The sequence below is a fragment of the Borostomias antarcticus genome, assembly GCF_949987555.1.
Source record: "Borostomias antarcticus genome assembly, chromosome: 9".
Lineage (NCBI taxonomy): Eukaryota > Metazoa > Chordata > Actinopteri > Stomiiformes > Stomiidae > Borostomias > Borostomias antarcticus.
In genome coordinates, this window is record NC_140242.1 from 1,777,170 (window position 1) to 1,802,659 (window position 25,490).

The 25,490-nt window shown below is 51.5% G+C and overlaps 1 protein-coding gene across 1 annotated transcript in view; it reads right to left on the reverse strand.

Moving 5' to 3' along the window:
• The window catches only part of LOC311313381 (nuclear receptor coactivator 2-like), a gene marked incomplete at its 3' end in the record, with an annotated part of 34,456 nt that overhangs the window by 811 nt on the left and 8,155 nt on the right, over positions 1 to 25,490 (reverse strand). The window contains exons 2-4 of the mRNA XM_084443505.1: positions 24,211 to 24,293; positions 8,879 to 8,986; positions 900 to 1,072 (exon numbers count right to left, since the gene is read on the reverse strand). Of these exons, the coding sequence (XP_084299631.1) occupies positions 900 to 1,072; positions 8,879 to 8,967 (262 nt within the window). The 5' untranslated portion in view covers positions 8,968 to 8,986; positions 24,211 to 24,293. The remainder of the gene's footprint in view (positions 1 to 899; positions 1,073 to 8,878; positions 8,987 to 24,210; positions 24,294 to 25,490) is intronic.

Consider the following 25,490-nt stretch of genomic DNA (forward strand, 5'->3'; position numbering starts at 1 on the left):
GGACTGGGGCAGAGCATGATGGGTCTGGGGCAGAGCATGAGGGGTCTGGGGCAGAGCATGAGGGGCTCTGGGGCAGAGCATGAGGGGTCTGGGGGCAGAGCATGAGGGGGACTGGGGCAAAAAATGAGGGGGTCTGGGGCAGAGCATGAGGGGACTGGGGCAAAGCATGAGGGGTCTGGGGGCAAAGCATGAGGGGTCCTGGGGCAAAGCTGGAAGCTCAGTGGTAAACGGGAATCTAGGAGCATCCACATGGTGGGTATAATGACAAAGGTGACGTGAGCAAAGAACTTCCAGTCATCACGTTTAATAGTTCCCTCCCTCCCCCCTCCCTCTCCATACTGTTCCTCCTCCCTCCCTCCCCTCCCTCCCTCCTTCTTCCTTCCCTCCCTACCTCCTCCCTCCCTCCTCCCTCCTCCTTCCCTCCCTCCCTCCTCCCTCTCTCTCCATACTGTTCCTCCTCCCTCCCTCCCCTCCCTCCCTCCTTCTTCCTTCCCTCCCTACCTCCTCCCTCCCTCCCTCCTCCTTCCCTCCCTCCCTCCCTCCCTCCTCCCTCTCTCTCCATACTGTTCCTCCTCCCTCCTTCCTCCTCCTCCCTCCCTCCTCCTTCCCACCCTCCCTCCATACCTCCTCCCTCCCTCTCTCTCCATACTGTTCCACCTCCCTCCCTCCCCTCCTCCTTCCCACCCTCCCTCCCTCCCCTCCTCCCTCCCACCCTCCATACCTCCTCCCACCCTCCATACCTCCTCCCTCCCTCTCTCTCCATACTGTTCCACCTCCCTCCCTCCCTCCTCCTTCCCACCCTCCCTCCTCCCTCCCTCCCTCCCTCCCTCCCTCCCTCCCTCCCTCCCACCCTCCATACCTCCTCCCACCCCTCCATAACTCCCTCCCACCCTCCATACCTTGCTCCTTGATCTGTCTGATCTGCTTCACCGTCTCTTTCAGGATGGCACACTTGTCCGGCTTGACGTTGAAGTTGTCGATGTCGCTGAAGTTGGCGAAGATCAACTCCGCCAGCTCCTCGATGTACTTGTTCTCGTGCTCGCGGTTCCGCTTCTCGTTGCTGCGCTTGGGGCTGGGGGACAAAGGACAACCCCGGAATGAGAGACAGGGAGGGAGGGGGGGGGGGAGAGAGAGAGAGAGAGAGAGAGAGAGAGAGAGAGAGAGAGAGAGAGACAGAGACAGAGACAGAGACAGAGAGAGAGAGAGAGAGAGAGAGAGAGAGAGAGAGAGAGAGAGGGGAGAGAAGATAAGTATGAGACGAGAGAGAGAGAGAGGGAGACAGAGAGAGAGGGAGAGAGACAGAGAGACAGAGAGAGAGAGAGGGGGAAGAGAAGATAAGTATGAGATGAGAGAGAGAGAGAGAGAGAGACAGAGAGAGAGAGAGAGAGAGAGACAGACAGAGAGACAGAGAGACAGAGAGAGAGAGAGGGGGAAGAGAAGATAAGTATGAGATGAGAGAGAGAGAGAGAGAGACAGAGAGAGAGAGAGAGAGAGATATCCCAGACTCTGCTCTCAGCAGCAGAATGGCAATCCCTCCAGAAAAACGTGATTATGCGACTGCATAATTCATTGCATAATCAGGCAAAAGGCACAGATTCAGGGTCACAATTTTAGAAAGAGCGCATTTTCACCGCGATAATCACTGAACTCTGCGCAAAAAACGTGGAATATGCGGGGCTCGCTTGATTTCATACTTCCCACATCTTCATTAAGTGAATGACGAGCTAGTAAGACAGCCGTTTATCTTCACTAAGAGGCTATAGGCCGCGCCCTCTGTGCCGCTCCATGCTGCTCCTTTCTGAGGTGATCGGCATGAGGTTACAACGAAAGATAGGTAGGATATTGTGGCTATTGACGCTCAAATATTACCGTAGTGTTAACCAGTGTTTGAATTGGGCCAAACACTGGTGCTAGCACCTAGGCCTACTCCTCAAAATGCCTAGCCTACTGTCTAAAATACATTTATGTTAGTAATCTAAGTGCCGTTATAGCTACAGTTAGACGTGCCGACAGCTGCTGTTATAATGGTAACCTACAATACATCTGATTAACATATGTCTATAAACCATATGATTTATTAAGTGCCTGTGTGGTTACTGTTTTATCCCGTCCAGTTACGTGTAATTAATTAAATTTCTACCAGCCTTACGAGATACGTTAGGTCATCTTTCTAGGCCTACTTATAGGAAGGGGACAGGAGAGAGGAACAAGGGAGGAAGAAGGGCGGTCTCCCATCCCCCGCTTTGGTTTCGAAATCGGACTCTTTTTCACACACCACCACACCAAGAGATCAGTTCCACAGGAAACACTGCATTCCCACTGCGTTCTGTGGTGTAGTAGTATGCTTTCTGTGGTGTAGTAGAATGCTTTCTGTGGTGTAGTAGAATGCTTTCTGTGGTGTAGTAGAATGCTTTCTGTGGTGTAGTAGAATGCTTTCTGTGGTGTAGTAGAATGCTTTCTGTGGTGTAGTAGAATGCTTTCTGTGGTGTAGTAGTGTGCTTTCTGTGGTGTAGTAGAATGCTTTCTGTGGTGTAGTAGTATGCTTTCTGTGGTGTAGTAGAATGCTTTCTGTGGTGTATTAGAATGCTTTCTGTGGTGTAGTAGAATGCTTTCTGTGGTGTAGTAGTATGCTTTCTGTGGTGTAGTAGTATGCTTTCTGTGGTGTATTAGAATGCTTTCTGTGGTGTAGTAGAATGCTTTCTGTGGTGTATTAGAATGCTTTCTGTGGTGTAGTAGAATGCTTTCTGTGGTGTATTAGAATGCTTTCTGTGGTGTAGTAGAATGCGTTCTGTGGTGTAGTAGTATGCTTTCTGTGGTGTAGTAGAATGCTTTCTGTGGTGTAGTAGAATGCGTTCTGTGGTGTAGTAGAATGCTTTCTGTGGTGTAGTAGTATGCTTTCTGTGGTGTAGTAGTATGCTTTCTGTGGTGTAGTAGAATGCTTTCTGTGGTGTATTAGAATGCTTTCTGTGGTGTAGTAGTATGCTTTCTGTGGTGTATTAGAATGCTTTCTGTGGTGTATTAGAATGCTTTCTGTGGTGTATTAGAATGCTTTCTGTGGTGTATTAGAATGCTTTCTGTGGTGTAGTAGTATGCTTTCTGTGGTGTAGTAGTATGCTTTCTGTGGTGTATTAGAATGCTTTCTGTGGTGTATTAGAATGCTTTCTGTGGTGTATTAGAATGCTTTCTGTGGTGTAGTAGTATGCTTTCTGTGGTGTAGTAGTATGCTTTCTGTGGTGTAGTAGAATGCTTTCTGTGGTGTATTAGAATGCTTTCTGTGGTGTAGTAGAATGCTTTCTGTGGTGTAGTAGTATGCTTTCTGTGGTGTAGTAGAATGCTTTCTGTGGTGTATTAGAATGCTTTCTGTGGTGTAGTAGTATGCTTTCTGTGGTGTAGTAGTATGCTTTCTGTGGTGTAGTAGTATGCTTTCTGTGGTGTAGTAGAATGCTTTCTGTGGTGTAGTAGAATGCTTTCTGTGGTGTAGTAGTATGCTTTCTGTGGTGTAGTAGAATGCTTTCTGTGGTGTAGTAGTCTTTCTGTGGTGTAGTAGAATGCTTTCTGTGGTGTAGTAGTCTTTCTGTGGTGTAGTAGTCTTTCTGTGGTGTAGTAGAATGCTTTCTGTGGTGTAGTAGTATGCTTTCTGTGGTGTAGTAGAATGCTTTCTGTGGTGTATTAGAATGCTTTCTGTGGTGTAGTAGAATGCTTTCTGTGGTGTAGTAGTATGCTTTCTGTGGTGTAGTAGTATGCTTTCTGTGGTGTAGTAGAATGCTTTCTGTGGTGTATTAGAATGCTTTCTGTGAGTTAGTAGAATGCTTTCTGTGGTGTAGTAGTATGCTTTCTGTGGTGTAGTAGTCTTTCTGTGGTGTAGTAGAATGCTTTCTGTGGTGTAGTAGAATGCTTTCTGTGGTGTAGTAGTCTTTCTGTGGTGTAGTAGTATGCTTTCTGTGGTGTAGTAGTCTTTCTGTGGTGTAGTAGAATGCTTTCTGTGGTGTAGTAGAATGCTTTCTGTGGTGTAGTAGTCTTTCTGTGGTGTAGTAGAATGCTTTCTGTGGTGTAGTAGTCTTTCTGTGGTGTAGTAGAATGCTTTCTGTGGTGTATTAGAATGCTTTCTGTGAGTTAGTAGAATGCTTTCTGTGGTGTAGTAGTATGCTTTCTGTGGTGTAGTAGTCTTTCTGTGGTGTAGTAGAATGCTTTCTGTGGTGTAGTAGAATGCTTTCTGTGGTGTAGTAGTCTTTCTGTGGTGTAGTAGAATGCTTTCTGTGGTGTAGTAGTCTTTCTGTGTTGTAGTAGAATGCTTTCTGTGGTGTAGTAGTCTTTCTGTGGTGTAGTAGAATGCTTTCTGTGGTGTAGTAGTATGCTTTCTGTGGTGTAGTAGAATGCTTTCTGTGGTGTAGTAGTCTTTCTGTGGTGTAGTAGAATGCTTTCTGTGGTGTAGTAGAATGCTTTCTGTGGTGTAGTAGAATGCTTTCTGTGGTGTAGTAGAATGCTTTCTGTGGTGTAGTAGTATGCTTTCTGTGGTGTAGTAGAATGCTTTCTGTGGTGTAGTAGAATGCTTTCTGTGGTGTAGTAGAATGCTTTCTGTGGTGTAGTAGAATGCTTTCTGTGGTGTAGTAGTATGCTTTCTGTGGTGTATTAGAATGCTTTCTGTGGTGTAGTAGAATGCTTTCTGTGGTGTAGTAGCATGCTTTCTGTGGTGTATTAGAATGCTTTCTGTGGTGTAGTAGAATGCTTTCTGTGGTGTAGTAGAATGCTTTCTGTGGTGTAGTAGAATGCTTTCTGTGGTGTAGTAGTATGCTTTCTGTGGTGTAGTAGTATGCTTTCTGTGGTGTAGTAGAATGCTTTCTGTGGTGTAGTAGAATGCTTTCTGTGGTGTAGTAGTATGCTTTCTGTGGTGTAGTAGTATGCTTTCTGTGGTGTAGTAGTATGCTTTCTGTGGTGTAGTAGTATGCTTTCTGTGGTGTAGTAGAATGCTTTCTGTGGTGTAGTAGAATGCTTTCTGTGGTGTAGTAGTATGCTTTCTGTGGTGTAGTAGAATGCTTTCTGTGGTGTAGTAGAATGCTTTCTGTGGTGTATTAGAATGCTTTCTGTGGTGTAGTAGAATGCTTTCTGTGGTGTAGTAGAATGCTTTCTGTGGTGTAGTAGAATGCTTTCTGTGGTGTAGTAGTATGCTTTCTGTGGTGTAGTAGAATGCTTTCTGTGGTGTAGTAGAATGCTTTCTGTGGTGTATTAGAATGCTTTCTGTGGTGTAGTAGAATGCTTTCTGTGGTGTAGTAGAATGCTTTCTGTGGTGTAGTAGTATGCTTTCTGTGGTGTATTAGAATGCTTTCTGTGGTGTATTAGAATGCTTTCTGTGGTGTAGTAGAATGCTTTCTGTGGTGTAGTAGAATGCTTTCTGTGGTGTAGTAGTATGCTTTCTGTGGTGTATTAGAATGCTTTCTGTGGTGTAGTAGAATGCTTTCTGTGGTGTAGTAGCATGCTTTCTGTGGTGTATTAGAATGCTTTCTGTGGTGTAGTAGAATGCTTTCTGTGGTGTAGTAGAATGCTTTCTGTGGTGTAGTAGAATGCTTTCTGTGGTGTAGTAGTATGCTTTCTGTGGTGTAGTAGAATGCTTTCTGTGGTGTAGTAGAATGCTTTCTGTGGTGTAGTAGAATGCTTTCTGTGGTGTAGTAGAATGCTTTCTGTGGTGTAGTAGAATGCTTTCTGTGGTGTAGTAGAATGCTTTCTGTGGTGTAGTAGTATGCTTTCTGTGGTGTAGTAGTATGCTTTCTGTGGTGTAGTAGTATGCTTTCTGTGGTGTAGTAGTATGCTTTCTGTGGTGTAGTAGTATGCTTTCTGTGGTGTAGTAGTATGCTTTCTGTGGTGTAGTAGTATGCTTTCTGTGGTGTAGTAGAATGCTTTCTGTGGTGTAGTAGAATGCTTTCTGTGGTGTAGTAGAATGCTTTCTGTGGTGTATTAGAATGCTTTCTGTGGTGTAGTAGAATGCTTTCTGTGGTGTAGTAGAATGCTTTCTGTGGTGTAGTAGAATGCTTTCTGTGGTGTAGTAGAATGCTTTCTGTGGTGTAGTAGAATGCTTTCTGTGGTGTAGTAGTATGCTTTCTGTGGTGTAGTAGTATGCTTTCTGTGGTGTAGTAGTATGCTTTCTGTGGTGTAGTAGTATGCTTTCTGTGGTGTAGTAGTATGCTTTCTGTGGTGTAGTAGTATGCTTTCTGTGGTGTAGTAGTATGCTTTCTGTGGTGTAGTAGAATGCTTTCTGTGGTGTAGTAGAATGCTTTCTGTGGTGTAGTAGAATGCTTTCTGTGGTGTAGTAGTATGCTTTCTGTGGTGTAGTAGAATGCTTTCTGTGGTGTAGTAGTATGCTTTCTGTGGTGTAGTAGAATGCTTTCTGTGGTGTAGTAGAATGCTTTCTGTGGTGTAGTAGAATGCTTTCTGTGGTGTAGTAGAATGCTTTCTGTGGTGTAGTAGAATGCTTTCTGTGGTGTAGTAGAATGCTTTCTGTGGTGTAGTAGTATGCTTTCTGTGGTGTAGTAGTATGCTTTCTGTGGTGTAGTAGTATGCTTTCTGTGGTGTAGTAGAATGCTTTCTGTGGTGTAGTAGAATGCTTTCTGTGGTGTAGTAGAATGCTTTCTGTGGTGTAGTAGAATGCTTTCTGTGGTGTAGTAGAATGCTTTCTGTGGTGTAGTAGAATGCTTTCTGTGGTGTAGTAGTATGCTTTCTGTGGTGTAGTAGAATGCTTTCTGTGGTGTAGTAGAATGCTTTCAGTGGTGTAGTAGAATGCTTTCTGTGGTGTAGTAGAATGCTTTCTGTGGTGTAGTAGTGTGCTTTCTGTGGTGTAGTAGTATGCTTTCTGTGGTGTAGTAGAATGCTTTCTGTGGTGTAGTAGAATGCTTTCTGTGGTGTAGTAGTGTGCTTTCTGTGGTGTAGTAGAATGCTTTCTGTGGTGTAGTAGAATGCTTTCTGTGGTGTAGTAGAATGCTTTCTGTGGTGTAGTAGAATGCTTTCTGTGGTGTATTAGAATGCTTTCTGTGGTGTAGTAGAATGCTTTCTGTGGTGTAGTAGAATGCTTTCTGTGGTATAGTAGAATGCTTTCTGTGGTGTAGTAGAATGCTTTCTGTGGTGTAGTAGAATGCTTTCTGTGGTGTAGTAGAATGCTTTCTGTGGTGTAGTAGTATGCTTTCTTTATCTACTTGTCTGTCTAGGAAATTAGAAATGATTCTTTCCTGTAGCCTAGTTAGAACAGTGTTCGGGGAATCCCGTTATTTCATCTAAAAGCATTTTTCTCAGGTTCTTGCATTTTTCGCATATTCTCGCAATATTAGGTAATATTAATATAAGTTCCCGCAACTTCAGAAAATCCCTGCATTTTCAACGCATTAAATCACATAAAACCCCCGCATTACATAATCAAGGATTTTTGCCCACATAATCAAGGATTTTTGCCCACATAATTAAGGATTTTTGCCCACATAATTAAGGATTTTTGCCCACATAATCAAGGATTTTTGCCCACATAATTAAGGATTTTTGCCCACATAATTAAGGATTTTTGCCCACATAATTAAGGATTTTTGCCCACATAATTAAGGATTTATGCCCACATAATTAAGGATTTTTGCCCACATAATTAAGGATTTTTGCCCACATAATTAAGGATTTTTGCCCACATAATCAAGGATTTATGCCCACATAATCAAGGATTTTTGCCCACATAATTAAGGATTTTTGCCCACATAATTAAGGATTTTTGCCCACATAATCAAGGATTTATGCCCTCATAATCAAGGATTTTTGCCCACATAATCAAGGATTTTTGCCCACATAATTAAGGATTTTTGCCCACATAATCAAGGATTTATGCCCACATAATCAAGGATTTTTGCCCACATAATTAAGGATTTTTGCCCACATAATTAAGGATTTATGCCCACATAATTAAGGATTTTTGCCCACATAATTAAGGATTTTTGCCCACATAATTAAGGATTTTTTCTCACATAATCAAGGATTTTTGCCCACATAATTAAGGATTTTTGCCCACATAATTAAGGATTTTTGCCCACATAATTAAGGATTTTTGCCCACATAATTAAGGATTTTTGCCCACATAATTAAGGATTTTTGCCCACATAATTAAGGATTTATGCCCACATAATCAAGGATTTTTGCCCGCGTTTTTCTGGAGGGACTGGAATGGGAAGACAGGAGCACAAATGAAAACATCAACAGCGTTGTGAACTACAGAGCGCTGGTTCAATGTCATCTCTCATCTGGACTGGTCTCTCTGGAACCTGCTCTCTTTCTGGACTGGTCACAGCTCTGGAACCTGCTCACTTCCACAGTCCCCAAACCTCCCATCCACACCCTCCAACACCCACCCTTGACTCCGCAGCGGCAGAGACGGAGGTCAGAGAGTGAACAGAGAGCCGCGCCCATTCAGCAAAGTATTCCGGTTCTGTTTGCGGAGCGTGGAAAAGCTGCATCAATAACTCTGACACACATCTCTCGGCTCTCTCCAGACAAACGATGCTGATGTACACGCCTCACCTGCACGCCCGCCACCGCCTGCTATTCTGAGCCTCTCCGTGAGCAGGGGGGGCATCCCAGTTCCCCCGCGCGCTCGCCGCCGCCCGACAGCGCGAGAGAGAGAGAGAGAACCGTGTGACTGAGCACCCGTTCCTACGCTGGGGTTCAGGTTCCGCTGCTGCTAACCATCTATTCCCTGTCACAAAAACACACCCCTAGCAGGAGACCCCGACAGGCCGAAACACGGCGAGCAGAACACGGCGAGCAGAGTGTGAGGAGTGAAAGTGGAGCGCGCCGAGGAGCGCCCAGGAAGCGGAGCGGTGGCGGGGTGTATGTAGGGCAGGGCGGGGGCCCGTCTCACCTGGGGCCCAGCAGCTCCGAGGAACATTCTTTGCGTTTCCGAGACTCTGCCCTGGCTGGGTCAGAGGGGGTTTCACCGACTCCGCTCATCCTCACTGCATATCAGCGTCTGGAGAGAGAGAAACACACACACACACACACATTAGAAGGATAGCACACACACACACACATTAGAAGGATAGCACACAAACACACACACACACACATTAGTATGTACATGCTGCACGTTTGGCTGATTAAAAGGCCTCTGATAGCAGGAGAGAAAAATATTGGTGGAAAAACATTTGTGGATTTGGCGTGTGACACTTTCACAACTCACACGAACCCCCCCCCCACACACACACACACACCACACACACAAACACACACACACACACGCTCTGTGACATCCAAACGCACAGCCGCGTGCAGCAATCAAACCCTCCCGCCTCCACGGGCGTCGGGAGGCGGGCCCTGCGGGTCGTTCCTCTGCAGGAGACGCCGGCGAAAGTAGAGCGGAGAAACCGATTCAATTATTTCCCCGTGATGGCGCCGCCCTCCCCGGGGACCGCGAAACGAGAGCACAGCGAGACGGAGACGGGCTCGGCGCTCGCCAAACCTCCCCCCCCCCCAAACTACGCAGCACGAATACCCCGCACCCCATCATCCTGCAGGGCTAGATCCCAGCCGGGGTGGACCGGCGCAGCGCGTCACCACCACGACGGGCGCGTCACACGCACGCCGCAGTGTTTATTCCCACGCCTTGGGCTTCGACGCGGTTTGAAAGCCGTCGGAGTTCATGTCACATGCAGAGCTGTGAACTGTGTGTGGGGTGGAAGTTCACAAAAGGACACGCGATCCTCGTTGTTGTAACTGACACGGGAGACGCGGACTTACCTTACTTACACTACACACCATTACAGCTTCGCCGCCGAGCTGCGCTAACGCGCCCGTTAGCCGCGCTCCCAGAGTCGCTGAAGATGTCCCCGTAATACCAGAACTGTCCCCGTAATACCAGAACTGTCATTTAAGTGCAACTCTGACCTGACACTCCCCAGACAGGCATAAGGCGCCTCTCCAGAACAATGTGCTTTAACGTGCCCTATACCGCCTCGTAGGTATGTGTCTCTCTCCACCTCTCTCTCCACCTCTCTCTCTCCACCTCTCTCTCTCCACCTCTCTCTCCATCTCTCTCTCCATCTCTCTCTCCACCTCTCTCTCCATCTCTCTCTCCACCGCTCTCCACCTCTCTCTCCACTGCTCTCTCCACCTCTCTCTCTCCACCGCTCTCTCCACCGCTCTCTCCACACAGAGTCGAGTCAGCCTAGGTCGACCGGCGCTGAATGAAAAACCATCAATTATTGAATACAGTAATGACTTTTTAATCAGCGCCAAAATGTGATGTTTAATGGACTTTGTACAGGGGATGGTTTCTGCTTGCTGCCGGGGGGGGGACAAGCGTTTGAGCCTCTCTCTCGTCCCTCCTCTCCCTCCCCCTCTCTCCTCCCTCCTCTCTCTTTCTCTCTCTCCTCTTTCAATGTCTACTCCTCCATTTTCACCTCCCGTTGAGGCTGCAGCCTCCACCCCCGAAAACAAACCAGCCATCTGGCGGAACGACCACGGCGCACAACACGACAGTCGCACGCCGTTTTAAACAACCGCGACCCGGGTGCTACTGACAACCTGAAATATGCTAATACGTTTACTGACATCAATCACAAATCCTGCCCGGCGAGCTGGCCTCGTTGGTTCAGTCCCGTCGTGACGGCCCTGTGACGTATTAGCGGTGACGCTGGGGGGTGGGGGGGGGAGAGAGAGAGAGGGAGAGAGAGAGGGAGAGAGATGTAGAGGAGGCAGCCGGGGAGTGAGAGCCTGCTAGAAACAGAGCGTGAAAGACAGAGTGCCGGGGTAGAGGCGGAGAGGAAGAGGGAGAGAACAGCGTTAGGAGACAGATAGGGAACACAAGGCAGAGAGAGAGGGAGAACAACCCTTTCCTGGCAAACGAAGGTTAGCTGGCTGGCTGGTTAGCTGGCTGTCTGGTTAGCTGGCTGGCTGGCTGGTTAGCTGGCTGGTTGGTTAGCTGGCTGGCTGGTTAGCTGGCTGGCTGGTTAGCTAGCTGGCTGGCTGGTTAGCTGGCTGGCTGGTTAGCTGACTGGCTGGTTGGTTAGCTGGCTGGCTGGCTAGCTGGCTGGCTGGTTAGCTAGCTGGCTGGTTAGCTAGCTGGCTGGTTGGTTAGCTGGCTGGTTGGTTAGCTAGCTGGCTGGTTAGCTGGCTGGTTGGTTAGCTAGCTGGCTGGTTAGCTAGCTGGCTGGTTGGTTAGCTGGCTGGCTGGTTAGCTGGCTGTCTGGTTAGCTGGCTGTCTGGTTAGCTGGCTGGCTGGTTGGTTAGCTGGCTGGCTGGTTAGCTGGCTGTCTGGTTAGCTGGCTGTCTGGTTAGCTGGCTGTCTGGTTAGCTGGCTGGCTGGTTAGCTAGCTGGCTGGTTGGTTAACTGGCCGTCTGGTTAGCTAGCTGGCTGGTTAGCTAGCTGGCTGGTTAGCTAGCTGGCTGGTTGGGTTGCTGGCTGGCTGGTTGGTTAGCTGGCTGGTTGGTTAGCTAGCTGGCTGGTTAGCTGGTCGTCTGGTTAGCTAGCTGGCTGGTTAGCTAGCTGGCTGGTTCGCTAGCTTGCTGGTTGGTTAGCTGGCCGGCTGGTTAGCTGGCTGGGGAATGGTGCCGTGTGTTGCGTTACACACCGAGCCGCCCTTAACCATGGAAACGGCCACGGCACACCGCGTTCAGTGTGTGCTCAGCCTCTTACGTAACGCAGACGCGCCGCGGGCGGCTCACGCGGCGTTGGCCGGCCAATCCGAACGGAGGGGCTGGCGGGGCAGGTCGCTCGCTCCGGCGCCGCCGCTAGCCGGGGCTCCCTGCTGGGTTGCGGTGGCCTAATTTTAAAAAGCCCACGGTGGGGTCTGCCGCTCGAATGGCCGACGCGAAGAGGCGGGCGGGGCCGCGCGGGGGAGGGGCCTAGGCAAAGGGGGGGGGGGGGGGGGGGACGCAGGCGGGGACCCGGTGGTTCCGACGGCACCGCGCGCCCGCATGAGTGTGAATGGGAGGGGGTGGGGGGGTGGGGGGGGCGCTGGGGTTCTGCACGCCGAACGCGTAGCCTGTGGATCCCTCGGTTGAAGAAGGACAAAGGACGAGAGGCGCCGATAAACGACAACGCGCCCATCGCACTCCGGGGTTACGAACGACAAGATGGATGACTTTATGGCTTTCGCGCTGCGTTGTCTGGCCCGATGCTTATAAACCCTGGGTTGGGTTCGTGCGCTGGGAGTCTTAATGATCCCGCCGACACACACCATCAATATCGCACTGTAACGCTCCCCTTCCCCATTGGTTGTCTCCATGCGTTCCGGTGCAAGTTACCATGGGGCTCTCGGATCTGATTGGTGTGCATATCCCCCTTCGTTCCGCGGTGCTTAAGCTGTACAAGTTGATTGGTTGCCGGGATCTCCTTGACTTGGCGGCGGTGGCGTTAGCGTCCGATGAGGGACACGTCTCAATGACGGCCCCAGAGATGGCCAGGGAGGGAGGCAGACACACACACACACACAGGCAGGCAGACACACACACACACACACACACAGTCAGACAAGCAGGTCAAACCGACAGCGTGTTGCTAGGGGGGGGTTCGCCTCGCGGTTGGCTCCAATACCCTCAATCCCAGGGTAGCTATAAGCAGGCAGGGGGGGGTGACTGTACAGAACATGTCATTGAGTTAATTATCAATGGCAGACAGCAGAGGAGGGCTCCGTCGGTACAGACCACCATGTATGGGTGAGGAGCGATAACAGGGCGAGGCTACGGGGCGAGTTACAGTGACTACGGGCCGCGTAGGAACCTGGAGATATGCCCAACCCGTCTCTCATCCCCCGACCCGTCTTTCATCCCCCGACCCGTCTCTCATCCCCCGACCCGTCTCTCATCCCCCGACCCGTCTCTCAACCCCGACCCGTCTCTCACCCCTGACCCGTCTCTCATCCCCCACCCGTATCTCATCCCCGACCCGTCTCTCACCCCCGACCCGTCTCTCACCCCCGACCCGTCTCTCCTCCCCCGACCCGTCTCTCCTCCCCCAACCCGTCTCTCCTCCCCCGACCCGTCTCTCCTCCCCCGACCCGTCTCTCATCCCCGACCCGTCTCTCATCCCCCCGCTTCAGGAATAGGAGCGATAAAAGAGGATTTACCTGGCAGGGCGAACGCACAGCAGATTAAGAAAAAGCACGCTGCCTCGCTGGGGGAGGAAGGAGAGCCGGGAGGGACGGAGATGTGAACAGCGGCCTCAAGAACAGGAGAGAAGTGTCGCTCCCCAAGACCGAAACTCATCACTCCTTGATCAAGGAGAGCGCCTCGGACAAATAGACCCGCTGCTATCCCTCACCTCTGGGCTGCAGTCGATCAGTGGAACAGTCAGATGTGTTAACCTGACCCAGAACAAGATTAGCCTCAGACTTAAGACTAACCCCCCCCACCCACACCTACCAAGCGGTTACTATGGCGATAACATTTAAGAGAGGCGTTTCACACAAACGCCATTGATACCGTTGTGGGTCTTCATGACCCCACATGAGTGCCCACATCCATGAGCACACACAGCCTAGCTTATCATGCTAGTCTACAGTGATGATGTCTATATCACACACAGCCTAGCTTATCATGCTAGTCTACAGTGATGACGTCTATATCACACACAGCCTAGCTTATCATGCTAGTCTACAGTGATGATGTCTATATCACACACAGCCTAGCTTATCATGCTAGTCTACAGTGATGACGTCTATATCACACACAGCCTAGCTTATCATGCTAGTCTACAGTGATGATGTCTATATCACACAGCCTGGCTTATCATGCTAGTCTACAGTGATGATGTCTATATCACACAGCCTAGCTTATCATGCTAGTCTACAGTGATGACATCTATATCACACACAGCCTAGCTTATCAGACTAGCCTACAGTGATGACGTCTATATCACACAGCCTGGCATGCAGTGCTGGCCTACAGCAGCATGTAGCTCAGAAGGTAGAGCGGTCGGTTGGGGATCGCAAGGTTCCCGGTTCGATCCCAGCTTCTGGAGTGTGCCAGTGTCCTTGAGCAAGACACTGAACCCCAAAATGTGCAGCACTGTGCACATCTGGGTCTTTCTGTGCGTAGTTTGCATGTTCTCCTCAATGTTCACAAGTTCTCCCAGAGAACCCAATATGAAAAACATGCAGAACACCAGATGCTTTTCACTCCTGTCCCTGACCAAGACGTGGACTGAGCACTTGGTCCCCATGACCCATGACCCCTCGCTGCCCCTGGATGACAGCTTGGATGGGAGAACGCAAGCAACAATTTCCACCAGCGACGTCCAAGAAATTGCAAGTGTGTGTGTCGTGTCACCGCTCACTGTGTGGCTGAGAAGACCCCCCCACCCTTCGGTTCCTGTCATTTTTCACAGTGATGACGTCTCTATCACACATAAACAACAGCTACTGGTTCACACAGCACCATGACTAAGACTATGGCTTCCAGCCTGTAAACCAGTCATAGCTGCTGTTGACATGTTTTGAACTGCAGGGAAGCGACAATGAGGCAGACGATGATGATGATGACGACGGCCTCTGCAGGCGGTGTGCTTCATTCATTAACAGATCTGCACGGAGCTCAGCCATGTACAGGCCCTCATTCATTATTCACCACCCTCTCTTTCCATTATGGAACACAGGAAGCAGCCATGTTCACGTGGTGCAGAGGGCAGGGCCAGAGAGCCACCAGGCCACCAGGCCACCAGGAGCCCGTCTGGGGACACGCTGGTCTGAGCAGAGACACACGCATGGCTGGGGAGCAGGTCAACGCAGTCAGACGCCCGTGTGGACCAGAGAGAACTGTGAGTACCGTGTGGACCAGAGAGAACCGTGTGGACCAGAGAGAACCGTGAGAACCGTGTGGACCAGAGAGAACCCTGTGGACCAGAGAGAACCGTGTGGACCAGAGAGAACTGTGTGGACCAGAGGGAACCGTGTGGACCAGAGGGAACCGTGTGGACCAGAGGGAACCGTGTGGACCAGAGAACCCTGTGGACTAGAGAGAACCGTGTGGACCAGAGAGAACCGTGTGGACCAGAGGGAACCGTGTGGACCAGAGAGAACCGTGTGGACCAGAGAGAACCGTGTGGACCAGAGAACCGTGTGGACCAGAGGGAACCGTGTGGACCAGAGAACCGTGTGGACCAGAGCAAACCGTGTGGACCAGAGGGAACCGTGTGGACCAGAGAACCGTGTGGACCAGAGAGAACCGTGTGGACTAGAGTGAACCGTGTGGACCAGAGAGAACCGTGTGGACCAGAGGGAACCGTGTGGACCAGAGAGAACCGTGTGGACCAGAGAGAACCGTGTGGACCAGAGAGAACCGTGTGGACCAGAGGGAACCGTGTGGACCAGAGAACCGTGTGGACCAGAGAGAACCGTGTGGACCAGAGAGAACCGTGTGGACCAGAGGGAACCGTGTGGACCAGAGAGAACCGTGTGGACCAGAGAGAACCGTGTGGACCAGAGGGAACCGTGTGGACCAGAGAGAACCGTGTGGAACAGAGAACAAATGGGCCTTCACACGGACAAACGTGAGAAAATGAAGGAACTTGGTAAATATCTCAGGACCTTGTCAGTTTGAAACTGACACACTTTAGATGGAGAATGAATCAATGATGAAGGCTAGGCTGACAGACCTATACACAATATGTATGAAGTGTGTGTGTGTGTGTGTGTGTGTGCAAGCGAGCGAGACAGAGCGGGCTGTACTGCAAGGCAACAAGCCACTGCCTATTGCAGCCGGCGAGGCTTTCAACTGGCCCTGACCCAGTCAACTCCAGAGTGACCCTACAGCTTCCCCTATGACCTGAGGGCTGCGTCAGCTGTTAACAACACTGCTGGTTAATGTGAGCGTGGGGGGGGTTCTGGACAGCCTGCTAGGCTTGGCTCTTACACGCCAACCACCACTAACAGAATTACACCTGTGCTGTGTGTGAATCCACTTAACCCCACAGGCCAGGGAAAGTGGGGGGAGGAAGAAACGAGAGAAGGAGAGAGGAGAGAGGGGAGAGGTCAACGAGCTGTAACTACCGTCTGATTGGCCCATCTGAACAGGCCGCCGTCACCTACGGTTCATTAGGCCGTGGGCTTAGAGGTAATCACAGATGCGCGTCCTGATTAGTGAGGCCGAGAAGTGGATGACGGCTGAGGGCCGGTGGAGACGCCACAGTGGCTCGGGAGGTAGAGCGGCCGGCTTCGGATCGCAAGGTCGCCGGTTCAATCCCAGCTCCCGGCAGTTCGCCGAAGTGTCCTTGAGCAAAGTACTATCACCTCCCAACAAGAAGGTCTTTGGGCCGCTCTGTGCGGAGTTTGCATGTTCTCCCCCCCATAAAATAACTCAATATGAAAAACACACAGAAGAACAGATCGCTGGCGAATACGTAGAGGAGCGCTTGGTTGGCCCTCGGGCGCGTCCCAGGCGCGCTGCCCTCCGTCTGCTCCCGGCTGCCCTTGGGGGAAGGACATCGGGATGGGTTAAGAGCAGAGAGGAGTTTCATCAGTGGATGCTCCAGCCATTTCGTGTGTGTGTGTTTCGTCATTGCACAGAGTGGCTCACTGTGTGAGAAATAAAGATGTTTGTTTTGTTGTTGTTGTTGTTGTGGAGAGGCTTAGGATAGCCGGGGGCCGGTCGAGGCGCCAGGGGTGGAGGCGTCACAGGCGCTCAGCTGACGGGAGGGGAGCCATAATGTCCCACAGACGGATCTCAAATACTCGTTCGGGTATTTCGCCCCGATGATTAAAGCTCCATGAATCTTTTAGTGATTATTCCACCCGCAAAAAGACACCGTAGAGGTAGGGGGGGGGGGGGGGGGGGGTTCTGCTTTATGGGTAAATTTCCTCCCAAACATCCCTTTTTTGTGGGTGGCACACACACACCCACCCACACAGTGTATGAGTTTGTCCATTCCAGGAAGGGAGTTGTCAGAGAGGTTTTCTGCCAAGAAAGTGCTAGTAAGATGTTACTTTACTGTGACCAGCAGCAAGCAAATCAATCAGTGTTATTGTCGAGTCGAAAGCTCTCACTGAATACAAACAGGGCCATTGTACTATAGCCTACAATGGGTGACCGTGTGCCATACTTTGAGCAATGTTTCATTGGTGCAGGAAGTCCCAGGCCATGGCGTCGATACGATAGCTGCAGCTCTGCTATCCTCGTACCGTAGATCTGCTCATGCAGCCACAAGCTAAGGTTTCTGGTCCCCTAGCAGCACTTTTTACACTTGTGTTGAAGAGACGCACATTGAGACACACACACACACACGCGCGCACACACACACACACACAGGACCTGGATTGACAGCTCAGCACTTTATTAGTGGCTTTCATTTCTTCATTATGGCCGTATGTCTGACTCATAGGTCTCAAGGCAGGGCTAGGGCTGGAGGCATATGCCAATCCATGCCCTGGCGCACACACACACGCACACGCACACACACACACTAGAACACACAAAATCAATTGACTTTGAGAGCCCTGACTGCTCTTGATCAGTGAAGTAGTGAGTGTGTGTGTGTGTGTGTGTGTGTGTATATCTTAGGTGACACAGGAACAGACTCCTCCAGCCGTGAGGAGCCACTCAGTCTGCCTTACATGGAACTCTAGAACCAGGCAGAACGTCAGAAGACTACAACCTTGAACTCTAGAACCAGGCAGAACGTCAGAAGACTACAACCTTGAACTCTAGAACCAGGCAGAACGTCAGAAGACTACAACCTTGAACTCTAGAACCAGGCAGAACGTCAGAAGACTACAACCTTGAACTCTAGAACCAGGTACAACGTCAGAAGACTACAACCTTGAACTCTAGAACCAGGCAGAACTTCAGAAGACTACAACCTTGAACTCTAGAACCAGGTAGAACGTCAGAAGACTACAACCTTGCTCAGAATGTGGAAAGGAAACACACTACACAACACCAGGAGAGAAAACACTAACACACACACACACACACACACACACTAACACACACACACACACTAACACACACACACACGGTACTGTACGGCTAAAGTCGTAGCGCATTTTGCTAGCACGACCAGGTAGCTAGGTACCAGCGCTCGTAGCAGGTCGTTAAGGCTTAGCTGGTGTGTAACAAGCTAGCATCAGTCTGCTGCTGAAGTCCTCCTGTATTAGACGTGCCTCTTGGATGCAGCTAATAACCGCGTTTCACAACTTCTTGACGGCTCCGAGAGGCTCGACGGCCACGACCATAAGAAAGCGAGCGCTAAGCGAACATCGCCTGAGGGGGGGGGTCTTCAAAAACGCTGAGTCACCCGTTCGGGTCATAGCAAGAGAAACTGACTACCAGCGTCTGCCTGGCGGGGGCGGGGGGGGGTAGGACGTGCGCCAGCGTGCCATGCCTATAATCATGTGGGCTCGCAGGCCTCGGCGCTGGGGAGGCACACCCGGTGCTTACGGGAGCCGGGCCTGCGCTGACTGGCATGACTGTGCATTAAACAGCCGGTTACATCACAACAGAGCAGAGGGGAGAGCGTTTGAAGATCTGCTCGCCGTAACGACGGCCTTCCAGACAAGAGGAGGCGGAACTTGTAAGCGAGGCGTTGACGGGCGGTGAGGAGAACGTTAGTTTCTCCTCTCTACCCCGCCGGCTCCTCCTGTAGACGGCACCAGGGGGGAGGAGGAGAGAGGGGAGGAGTCAGAGGATCCACCAGCCCACTTCTCCTCCTCTTACAGCTTCATATTTGCCCGGGTGGGAAGAGCTCGCAACCTTGTGAGACCGTTTTGATTTCGTGAGCTAACATTCAGTTTTTCTCGCAAATCAGTCTGGGTGCTCTCCATAGAGGTCCGTTTGTGCCGGATCAGAAAACGATCTCCCCTATAAGAGTTGGTCCTGAGGAGTTTGAAATACAAAACAGCTACGCTAGGCGGGTTTGGGTGTGAAGACAGCGAGGAGCGGTTGAAGTTGTGACGCGTGCTAGACGGTTCATCCAATCACCTGCCAAGCAGTTTTGAAAGTGCCTGTCCTTTTCCCAAACATTTTCCAATGGAGAGTTCCCAGATGGTTATATGAAGCAAAGCATGTGGCGTCGGGTTAAAGAGCTTGGAGCGGAGGGCCGACACGGAGGGCTGTGTCAAGACGATGTCAGATGGCATGCAGGCAAACACGTGTCATTAAAAAACATGATCGATCTCGACAAGAAGAGGGGTGACCTGTGAACCGCCCTGGCCTCCCGGCAGCACTGGTACCCCGAACCAGATGTGCTGCTGATATTAGCTCTGGACCTGCCAGGAGAGAGGGAAGGAGGGAGGAGGTGATATTAGTCTGCCAGGAGAGAGGGAAGGAGGGAGGAGGTGATATTAGTCTGCCAGGAGAGAGAGAAGGAGGGAGGAGGTGATATTAGTCTGCCAGGAGAGAGGGAAGGAGGGAGGAGGTGATATTAGCTCTGGGTCTGCCAGGAGAGAGGGAAGGAGGGAGGAGGTGATATTAGTCTGCCAGGAGAGAGGGAAGGAGGGAGGTGGTGATATTAGTCTGCCAGGAGAGAGGGAAGGAGGAAGGAGGTGATATTAGCTCTGGGCCTGCCAGGAGAGAGGGAAGGAGGGAGGAGGTGATATTAGCTCTGGGTCTGCCAGGAGAGAGGGAAGGAGGGAGGAGGTGATATTAGCTCTGGGTCTGCCAGGAGAGAGGGAAGGAGGGAGGAGGTTACTGACCACTCAGATGATGTTTATATATTCGTAAAGGGCTCAGGAACCGACTGAAGACGAGAGAGAGAGAGAGAGAGAGAGAGAGAGAGAGAGAGGGCAGGAGAGGTAGCGTAGAGAGGAGAGAGAGGGCAGGAGAGAGAGAGAGGGCAGGAGAGAGAGAGAGGGCAGGAGAGGTAGCGTAGAGAGGAGAGAGAGGGCAGGAGAGAGAGAGAGAGGGCAGGAGAGAGACAGAGGAGAGAGAGGGCAGGAGAGGGAGCGTAGCGAGAGAGAGGGCAGGAGAGATAGCGTAGAGAGAGAGAGGGCAGGAGAGATAGCGTAGAGAGAGAGAGGGCAGGAGAGGTAGCGTAGAGAGAGAGAGGGCAGGAGAGAGAGAGAGAGAGAGAGGGCAGGAGAGAGAGAGAGAGAGAGAGAGAGAGAGGGCAGGAGAGGTAGAGTAGAGAGGAGAGAGAGGGCAGGAGAGAGAGAGAGGAGAGAGAGGGCAGGAGAGAGAGAGAGGAGAGAGAGGGCAGGAGAGAGAGAGAGGAGAGAGAGGGCAGGAGAGAGAGAGAGGAGAGAGAGGGCAGGAGAGAGAGAGAGGAGAGAGAGAGAGGAGAGAGAGGAGAGAGAGGGCAGGAGAGGTCAAATGAAGAAGGCCAGACAGAGGAGGAGGAGCATATGAAGCCAGGGGCCAGAGGGCTCATTTAGAAGCGGTCGCTGCCAACGCACAAAATAATGAACACATCACTTCCTACGCTTTGGGATTCAACAACAACAAAACAAAACAACAGATATGTTTGTTTTTTGCATAAGCTTTATGTCAATAAAGGTGGATTTCATTTCATATTATGAAATGTAAGCTATTCTCATAAATAATAAGGTTTACAACAGTAAGGCTGGGTATTGGCAAGGACCTCACAATACGATACATATCACAATACATGGGTAACGATACGCTTGTAGCACGATACACTGCAAACTACATAATTTACTACGGGTGTCACAATTCTCAAATCAACAATTTTACTTTTTGATTTTAAGGTCAAGGTTCAATTTTATGTTATAAAATAATTTTTTTTTTTTTTGTCATCATTAGCTTATCAAGGCCATCTTGAGTTGTAAATACATTCCAACAAAAGGTCCCCACTCCAGGTCAAAAGAAACATTAGCGGGGGCGCCCCGGTAGCTCAACGGGCTGGGGGCGCTTACCACGTAAAGGCTAGTCCTTTCTGCAGCGGCGTGGGTTCGAATCCGGCCCACGCCCTTTGTTGCATGTCTTCCCCTCCCTCTCCCACCTTTTTCGATTTTGAATCAAAATCGCGACACCCCCTATAAGTTACTGAAAATTTAAATACAGCTGAAAGCTCCACCCCCCGCTCCCTGGAGCTGCGCTTTGAGTGCCGCTAAGGAGGAAAAGCGCTATATAAGTGCAGTCCATTAACCATTTACCATTTAGATCCCGCCCACGCGCTGACGTCACAGTTCTGCCACGCCGCTAGTTTTACGACTTCCAAAATGAGAGGCTCACGCTGGGCGCGGGTGGGGATTGAACCCATGACCTCTTCAGTTTACAAGACCGACGCTGCCGCTGGGCCACCAGGCCACTCCTGCTCCAACCTCCCCTACAAGAGCCTCCATTTCACACTGGGTGGGATGTCTTCTGTCGGGATTTACCGCCATTGTTGTCGTGCAGGCAGTATGAATTGGGGTTGAATTCTACCGGCAGACCGGCCGTGAGACGAGCAAACGCACCGGGAACATTCCTCTTCCTACCGGCAGACCGGCCGTGAGACGAGCGAACGCACCGGGAACATTCCTCTTCCTGCGTTCTGTCCGACGTGAATCCTCTGTCCGCACGGTTTTATAAAACCCTGACTCCAGGAGAGGAAGCAAGAATATTGACGTGCACATCCAGAGAATGAACACACACACACATGCACGCACGACCACACGCGCACACACACTGCTGTCCACTCCAGAATCCCAGTGGGGTAATGGCCCTAAAGTGGCAGATTGTGACCCAGAGCCAGCGCCCGTTTACCAACAGCTGATGACACTCATGAATCTGTAACACTGGCAGTGGCTTCAGCGTGTCCCACACACACACAGAGAGAGAGAGAGAGAGAGAGAGAGAGAGAGAGAGAGAGAGAAAGAGAGAGAAAGAGAGAGGAAGAGAGAGGAAGAGAGAGGAAGAGAGAGGAAGAGAGAGGAAGAGAGAGGAAGAGAGAGGGTGAGAGTGAGAGTGAGAGTGAGAGTGAGAGAGAGAGAGAGAGAGAGAGAGAGAATGATAACCACATTACACTGAGCACCACTGAGGGGACAGAGGAGATGACACTGGCTGGGGGGGAGAGAGAGAGAGAAGGGGGAGAGTGTGAGGGAGGTGTGTGGGGGGAGAGAGAGAGAGTGTGAGGGAGGTGTGTGGGGGGAGACAGAGAGAGTGTGAGGGAGGTGTGTGGGGGGAGAGAGAGACAGAGTGTGAGGGAGGTGTGTGGGGGGAGAGAGAGAGGGAGAGAGTGTGAGGGAGGTGTGTGGGGGGAGAGAGAGAGGGAGAGAGAGTGTGAGGGAGGTGTGTGGGGAGAGAGAGAGGGAGAGAGTGTGAGGGAGGTGTGTGGGGGGAGAGAGAGAGGGAGAGAGAGTGTGAGGGAGGTGTGTGGGGGGAGAGAGGGAGAGAGAGAGTGTGAGGGAGGTGTGTGGGGGGAGAGAGAGGGAGAGAGAGTGTGAGGGAGGTGTGTGGGGAGAGAGAGAGGGAGAGAGTGTGAGGGAGGTGTGTGGGGGGAGAGAGAGAGAGTGTGAGGGAGGAGAGGGGGAGAGAGAGAGAGAGAGTGTGAGGGAGGTGTGTGGGGGGAGAGAGAGAGAGAGAGTGTGAGGGAGGTGTGTGGGGGGAGAGAGAGAGTGTGAGGGAGGTGTGTGGGGGGAGAGAGAGAGGGAGAGAGAGTGTGAGGGAGGTGTGTGGGGGGAGAGAGAGGGAGAGAGTGTGAGGGAGGTGTGTGGGGGGAGAGAGAGACAGAGAGAGTGTGAGGGAGGTGTGTGGGGGGAGAGAGAGAGGGAGAGAGTGTGAGGGAGGTGTGTGTGGGGGGAGAGAGAGAGAGAGTGTGAGGGAGGTGTGTGGGGGGAGAGAGAGAGAGAGTGTGAGGGAGGTGTGTGGGGGGAGAGAGACAGAGAGAGTGTGAGGGAGGTGTGTGGGGGGAGATAGAGGGGGGGCAGGGGGAAAGAGAGAGAGAGGGTTAGAGAGAGAAGGGGGAGAGAGAGAAGGGGGAGAGGGAGAGAGAGAGAAGGGGGAGAGGGAGAGAGAGAGATGGGGGAGAGGGAGAGAGAGAGATGGGGGAGAGGGAGAGAGAGATGGGGGAGAGGGAGAGGGGGAGAGAGAGAAGGGGGAGAGAGAGAAGGGGGAGAGAGAGAAGGGGGAGAGAGAGAAGGGGGAGAGAGAGAAGGGGGAGAGAGAGAAGGGGGAGAGGGTGGAGAGAGAGAAGGGGGAGAGGGAGAGAGAGAGATGGGGGAGAGGGAGAGAGAGATGGGGAGAGGGGGAGAGAGATGGGGAGAGGGGGAGAGGGAGAGGGGGAGAGAGAGCAAAATTGATTTCGTCCCATAATTCAGCACCTTTCCACGACAATCCAGTGGCCAATTCATCCGAGGCGCAGAGCGGAGACCAGGGAGCAACGTCTTCACCAATCAGGTTAGAGGAGAGGGTTAAATATCCTGGGCTTGATCATAAATGTGTTACTCTGAATCAGTGTCAGGCACCATCCAATACCTCATCCAATACCTCATCCAATACCTTCATCCAAAACTCTGCAGTGCGAGAGTGACCACTTACCGGAGCTACAGACCGAACACCTGAGAAATAATCCAAATCAAGTCAAGAGAGACCAGAGGGAGAGACCAGAGGGAGAGACCAGAGGGAGAGACCAGAGGGAGAGACTTCACACGACTCATTCCACACGGCACGTCAGAATCCTGCACGGCGGAGGAGCCGAGCGCTCGCCACGGTTTAACGGCCGTAAACGAGTCCCGTCGTCTTCGCCAGGCGGGCGTACGAAGAACCCAGAGGCCGACGCCTCAGGAGGGTCTATTCTCTGGCAGTGGCCTCGTAGTGGAGGGTCAACAGGGCCCTGTATTTAACCCCACGCTGCAGGTGTGACTGTAAACAACCTCCAGTGGCCACGGTCACCCGTCTGGGTCACTGTCAACCTACAGTGGTCACGGTCACCCGGCTGGGTCACTGTCAACCTCCAGTGGCCACTGTCACCTGTAACTGAAGCTCCTGTTAAGCGCGCGCTGTGTAAACTAAACCCCTTTGCTGCGCGTGGCAGACGAGCAAGACGCCGTGCGCACAAAGTTACCACACAGAAACCTACAGAGTCAGACGTCCACCTCTGCACTGATGACAACTGACTAAACTACTGACGGTCGTGGCTCCGAGACCCCCCACCGCCTCAGGAAAAGGACAGTTCACCAGAGAGCTGGGGGGGCTTCAGCCATGTTAGACAGGTAGGCTACACAAAGGCAGAGGAAGCCAATCAAAACACACAAGACACACACCAGGCTGCTCTGGATGAGGAGGGGGGGGGGGGGGGGGGGTGCGTAATGGGGGCTAGCTCACCTCGGCTTCAGTCCAAAGAGTCCGTCAGGGCATCTCCGCGGGAGGGCAACGCGGGGAAATCTTTAAGCATCGTCCACTTCTCTCTGCCGGGGGAGGACACGGACGTCAGCGGCGGGCACACTCGGGATCCGACACCGCCTCAAATCAGCTTTGGTGTTAAGCCTACTTAATACATGGTAGTAGCCCAACACTGGGCCTAGCAGCGAGGCCTCCCCGGAGAGGAGGCAGACCCTCTAGACACTCGCAGGCTGATTAGATCTCAACACGGAGAACGCCTTTTTAATCAGGCCCCTCTCCAATTAATTTGCGGGGGGGGGGGGAAGAGAATCTTTTCCGTTTTAATTTCACACGGCAGGCCTGACAGCTAAGTGTCAGGGAGAATACTGATGATTACTAAGCATCTGTGGTGGTTGCTTATGTGGCCCAGCTGCAGACAGACAGACAGGCAGCTTCCAGTGAACAGTAACAGTGAGACACTGACTGCACAACAAGTAGCCCCAGAGAGGAGCGCTGGCCAAGCCTCGGCTCGCCAGACTTCTCACAGACACCTGCCAACTGCACCGGCAGGAGAATGGGGCTCGCGTGACGTCACACGCAGACTGACCCGACCGATGAATCGACTCTCCTCTCGAACTGTTCTCCGTCAGGAACAGAGCCGTTATCGGATTATGAACAATCCGATAAACACACCTAGGTTTTTGCCCAATATCCCGTTTTATTTGGCGCATGTATATTGTTAATGTTTCTTTTCGTTGTTTTACATCTGCGCGTGTGTAAATGGATGTAGATAGAACTCGAGTGGATGCAGTCAACAACAACAACAAACATGGCGAGCAGCAGTGGTAAAACTCTTTTTAAATGAAGACAAAACTTCAACTTCATGCTCAATGAAATGAAGGACATGAACATCCTTCATCTCCTAGATGGGAGAAAGTATACCTTCAGGTCGGCCCTGTCCTAATGTCCCTCCTAAACCCTCAAGCCCAGAGTCCTCACGGACGGCCCTGTCCTAATGTCCCTCCTAAACCCTCAAGCCCAGAGTCCTCACGGTCAGCCCTGTCCTAATGTCCCTCCTAAACCCTCAAGCCCAGAGTCCTCACGGCCGGCCCTGTCCTAATGTCCCTCCTAAACCCTCAAGCCCAGAGTCCTCACGGTCGGCCCTGTCCTAATGTCCCTCCTAAACCCTCAAGCCCAGAGTCCTCACAGACTTATTGACGTCACCTGGTAAAGTGGTTGAGTGCGAGAGGCTGCAAGGGCTCAAATTGGTATAAAAAGGAATG